This window comes from Populus euphratica, unplaced genomic scaffold (genome assembly GCF_000495115.2).
Source record: "Populus euphratica unplaced genomic scaffold, PopEup_1.0 scaffold3000.1, whole genome shotgun sequence".
Classification (NCBI taxonomy): Eukaryota; Viridiplantae; Streptophyta; class Magnoliopsida; order Malpighiales; family Salicaceae; genus Populus; species Populus euphratica.
The window spans coordinates 1-5,422 of record NW_011502827.1 but is presented as its reverse complement, the minus strand read 5'-3'; the positions used below and the strand labels follow the sequence as shown (position 1 = coordinate 5,422).

General features: G+C 28.3%; 1 protein-coding gene and 1 non-coding gene across 2 annotated transcripts; one reads left to right on the top strand and one right to left on the bottom strand.

Annotated features, from left to right (window-relative positions):
- Positions 1–620: 620 nt before the first annotated feature.
- Positions 621–1,374, bottom strand: LOC105119483 (probable prefoldin subunit 5). The gene is made up of 3 exons (XM_011017630.1): positions 1,125–1,374; positions 900–1,003; positions 621–791 (listed from the first exon to the last, which is right to left on the bottom strand). The coding sequence occupies exons 1-3, from the start codon at positions 1,279–1,281 to the stop codon at positions 636–638; spliced, it is 417 nt and encodes a 138-aa protein (XP_011015932.1). The 5' UTR covers positions 1,282–1,374; the 3' UTR covers positions 621–635.
- An 80-nt stretch (positions 1,375–1,454) lies between these two features.
- On the top strand, positions 1,455–1,526 carry TRNAK-UUU (transfer RNA lysine (anticodon UUU)). The gene has a single exon. It is a non-coding gene; the product is annotated as a tRNA-Lys (tRNA).
- Positions 1,527–5,422: the final 3,896 nt, after the last annotated feature.

Here is a 5,422-nt window from a genome sequence, read left to right as displayed (position 1 = left end):
TGCGGTGATGGTAACATCAAACCATTGAAAAAGATTGAAGCCTCAATGTCAAAGAAGAAAAGAAAATGCATTTTAAACCCTTCAATTAGTATTATTATGTTTAACTTGATGGACTACTTTCTTCCCAGCATGCTTCTTTTGACACGGGATTAATGACAATCACAATTTCTGCTAGTGTGGTCCTAAATAGAAAACTTGTCAGCTCTCCAATCTTATGCAAAATGCAACAATGGCCAAATGCTGGTATGGTTTGGTGTCAGAAGACCAGTACACAAGGAGTTCAAATTCATTCCAATTTAAATCACATTACCTCATCACAATCCTTCAAAATTGCTGCAATTCTTGTAAGTTGGGACATGAACGGACATCATGGAAGGGACATGAAGAAAACCGGAGTAGAAAGGTGCAACTAAATATGATGAAAATGGATTTAAGCTGACAAATACTTGGGGAAAAGACTGACAGACAATTAGCATTGCATGGTTCAATCAAAAGTTATGATGCGCTATGCAGGTTTAGCACCATACCAATCAGTTAAGCACCCTATCAAACTGCTAAAAAGCAGTTCCTTCTAAAAGAAGACTGCACTCCCCAAACACAATTAGCATCAAAAGAACAGGTTTAAAGAAACCAAACTAAGTGCCCTGTGCTACTTTTTCCAAATGCGAACAATTCCGCAACATCCTTAACACAAAGAATGATTGAAAACATACCTCAATAAGCTGATCAAAATTAGACTTCAACAAGTTAATCTTGCGCTCGCAATAATCTTTCCCTTCATTCATTGTTTTCTGTTAACAAAACCAGCAGGCAACCAATCAATGAAGTTAAAACAATCCAATCCGATGCTAAACCACTAAAAAAAAAAATTTAAAAGCAGCAAGCTTTAACCAACTAACCTCAACAAAATATCCAGTTCCAATATCAACAAGAACTTTATCAGCATCATCAAGTGTACCAGGTACATAAAGTGAAGCAGTTAATGGCACCAACATCTTCTTTCCTAATATTTCAAAAAAAAAAACCCACAAAAACAAATCATAAAGATTCAATCTTTGACTTATAAAACAAACAAAGATCCAAAGAGCTCGAAGCTTTAAGTGAAAAGGCAATAAAGGCTTTACCTTGGGGACGGAGAGAGAGGTCATGAAGTGAAGTGGCGGTGATTTCAAGACGACCAGTGGCTGTCTTGATGTTGTTAAGGCTGTCTTGTAAGAGATTGACTTCAAGATCTGTTTGTTCTTTTAATGCTTTTAGTTGTTCTATACTCATTTTCTCCATCTCAGATGCTCTCCACACCGCTGGACTGGTAGCTCCTCCTTTGGATGATGCCTTGGTGATGGTAGTTGCCTCCTATTTTTATCCTCTTGCTTACACTCCTTCTTGTAGTCTTGTCCACTTGTCTGTTTTGACGTGGCAGAATTCAATAAAAAAGACGACTTTTAATTTCAAGTGCCCCTATAGCTCAGTGGTAGAGCGTCAGTCTTTTAAGCTGAAGGTCTGTAGTTCGATCCTGCCTGGGGGCATTTTGAAAGATTGTTTAGGAGTATTGTTCTAGTAGCTTCTAAATTTTTCAGAAACAAAGAAAATGAAAATAAAAGGAACAAATCAGAATATCATTGTGGTGTTTTACATGATATAGCGAGTGTATTTGTATATTGGTTTATGGTGGACTGAACGAAAATAAAATAAATATTTTAATTTAAAAAATACTTGTAAATTAATAAAAACATTTTTTAATAAAATGTGTATCCAAATAGAAAAGGGCATTTATAAATTCTATCTACCACATTCATATTACATACAAACATAATTTTATTTTACATGAAAGAACTAAATGTTTTCTTTTAAAGAATTTGTCTAACAACATAATAGATTGATATATACCAATAAAACAAGATTTTCTAACATCATTATTCCCTAACTATTTTTATTCTCTTATATTCTTACATGTAAGTTAAGAAACCACTAAGTTCTAACATGTTATAGTAATTTTAAAAAAAAAATAAAAAATCTTTTGTATATATTAGGTATAAAACAAAAGGTAAGGAATTCTAATTTACTGTCCATTTTCTGTTAATAAAGTGTTACATGTTTTGTAAATTTTACTAGAAATTCTAAAATGAATGTGAAATTTATGATGGAAATTTTAAGGGAATTTCCTTCATTTAGAGATTTTTTTTTGTGGTTATGATACCCAAACCAACAATTATTTGTTTACAATAACCCATAATTATAACAAAAGACATCTTTAAAAATTAATTTATACAAAAATTTTATGGATCTTTTAGCTCAACATCTTTTTCTCCTCCTTCACATTTATTTTTAACACCTTTGATGTGATATACTAGCTAGTTATATTCACATTATTGATCTAGTTGTATTTTAATTGGAATTTGAGTGGTTTTCTACTAGTATCTCTTATCTTTTATTATACATATATCATTGTTGTGTATTATTTGTATGAATTATATACTTAAATATTCCAACTATAAAAACTCATAAATCTGTGTAATTCATTTATATCTATACTTCCACTTAGTTGAGACAAACACATTCTATTTTGTTTTAAGAGTTGTTCACTCATTTTCTATATCTCAACAATCATTTATTTTTTAACTCTTTTCAACATATTCTCATCAAATTCATGTGATGAATAGCTTCAGTTAAAATCTAGCGTGTCTAAAGTTGAAATCGTGTGGCTCGTCTTATATTTTTAGACAGATGCTATGAACAAAACATAAACTTGATTTCTACTAGGTTCATCACTCACAATAGTCTTTAACCATGCTATAGGATCACGAGGAGGACGAGTGGAAGTCTCTTTGCCATATTTATCAACAATGTCGGTGTTATGTCTCTCCTATAAAACAAAAAAATCAAAAATCAAAATTCAATTACATTTCATATTATTGATGCTATTAAACAATCTTTAACATCTTAAACCAATGATAACTATCAAAACACTTACAATGAATGCTTCTATTATTTTATCGACCAACTTTTTCTCCTTTTTTTCTTTATTCCTTTTCTTTATATGAGTTTTCTCATATAACTTTATTAGAGTCACTTTTCACTCAGGTTGTTTTTTCTATAAATTAACTAATTTGTTAAAAATCTCATTAATAAACACATTAATTCAAACTTTAAGAAAAGTAAAAAAATTATATAACAATGAGTTTTTACTAGGTGTTTTGCGTGGTGGATAAATAGAATTTCTCCCCTAGTGTATTTGCTCATCAAACCATGAGTTTTTTATTTTTATTTTGTGTACCAGATATTGAGCATTTTGTGAAAAAAATTGAAACTACAAATTCAAGATATATTATCGAGTTATGGTCTATGATATACTTTGTTTATAGCATTTTCACCTTTCCATGTCATTCAACCTGTCCTTCTTAATTATTTATTTATGATCATCGTATAAATATTTATTATACATAAATTAGATAAGAAAATAAATGAATATAAGTTTACAATAATATAACATTAATTGATTTAAATTTAGCTAGTTGCATTACGGTTTTTTCATACTCTCCTGACAAACACCTTATTGCTCTCGTTCCACCAAAATCTTTTATTAATTGATTTCATACATGAATTAGTTTTTAAAATTTTAAAAACCAATCACTTGAATAATTGAATAAGATGTTATTTATCTAACTTTAAAGTTTTCCCACCAAGCATCTATCATATACATCCATTTAGGATGGTCATGAAGTTGACTCCATTGAAACAATGGTTCTTCAAATGATCACTTTATCATAGAGGTAATGAAATTAGTAGCTTTAAAATTAGTAAACTTGAAAATTAGTTTAAGAAAGTTATTTTCATAAAATTGTAAAACTTTAAATAACTCAATAAGAATAAATAACATCATTAAACAAAACAATTACATTTAAAGGTTGCCCTTTCATTTTAGTTATCTATTTGTTTGAAATAACATTTATCAAGTAAAGGACGTCTGATCTATTATCTTTAGTGATCGAGCCTTGGTTGGTAATTTTTATATTAGGTGCGTCTTCATAATCATCCCCTAAATTCATGGCATGATCGTTGACATTACTACTTGATGAGGTAAGAGTTCTTTTGTTTGACTTGGACTTTTTTTTTTTTGAATACATGATAATTGAAAGGAAACAATGAACACGATTTTAAAAAATATAATATAATATCAAACTTAAATTCAATTATTTATTAAAAATAAATAATAATTAACCTATACAAACCATCTAATAACTTATCATATTTTAAATTTCAAAGTAACTTGGTTTCTCCGATTTAGGAAAAAATATTAATTTATAATCCAATAACTATCAAACACTTTATAAGTTAAAACATATTCTAATTGTTATCAATTACACATAAATTTAATTTTTTTTTAAATTTTCAAATAAATTATAAAATTAAAAAAAATTGGTACCCAACTTTCTACTCATTATTTACACAATTCAAGAATAAATAGCATCAATTAATACCCTAATTGTTATCAATTACACAATAATTTCTTTTCCTAAATTTTCAACAAAACCCATAATTAATTAAAATTAATTGGGACCTACTAATTTTTCATCATTTCTTTAATTCAGATTTATTCAACATAAATTAATAACTTCAACTATTATCAATTCCACATAAAATAGTTTTTCCTAAACATCCAACTAACCATAAAATTGACACAAAATAATTGATCCCCATTAAATTACCTATCATTTCTTCCATCTAACACGCCTAAATTATAAAATCACACTCATTTTCATCAAATGACAAATTAAATTAATTTCCTTCAAATCTCAAACAAACCGTAAAATAAAAATCATACATTAATATAATAAAATTATCATTATAAAACAAGTAAAATACTTAAATATACAAGGAGATTACAAATACTACAAATAAATTTCAATAAATTAACCTAGAATATAAATATGTTAGAAGATGAATGAGCGTGTGCACTTGCTTGGTGGAGTGGAACTTGAAATGAAATGGAACAAGAGGAGGGAAGCTTAGGTTGTTACGTAGATATATTGGGTTTAGTGGCTGGATTACGAGGAGGGAGGCTGAGGATTGTTGTGGTGAATTGAAAGAAGAAGATGAAATGGAAAGAGAAGAGGGCTATCTAGTTTTAATTCTTTTTAAAATTACTGATTGAATTTATGTTGAAATTTAACATGTCAACAATGCCGATATAATTACCGATTGAGTTTTTTTTGTTTTTTTATTCTATCATTGTTTTTATCTGAAATCACTGATGAGAATTTTCTATCGCAATTAATGTTGGTTTTTTTTTTAATTTTATTTTATTTTCTAGAAGTGGAATATATTACTATTGATCCTTCTTAAATTAATTATTTTTTTTAAAAAAAGCTAGGATTTCATATGATCACTTGCTATTAAAACGTAATACCTTTATTAAAAAATT

Bases quoted from the DNA above. Each gene is read 5' to 3' on its own strand.
- LOC105119483 (XM_011017630.1), bottom strand. From the start codon at position 1,281: ATGGAGAAAATGAGTATAGAACAACTAAAAGCATTAAAAGAACAAACA. The intron at 1,004-1,124 runs GTAAAGCCTTTA...TTGAAATATTAG, and splicing joins CCTCTCTCTCCGTCCCCAAG to GAAAGAAGATGTTGGTGCCA. The intron at 792-899 runs GTTAGTTGGTTA...TTTTGTTAACAG, and splicing joins GAACTGGATATTTTGTTGAG to AAAACAATGAATGAAGGGAA.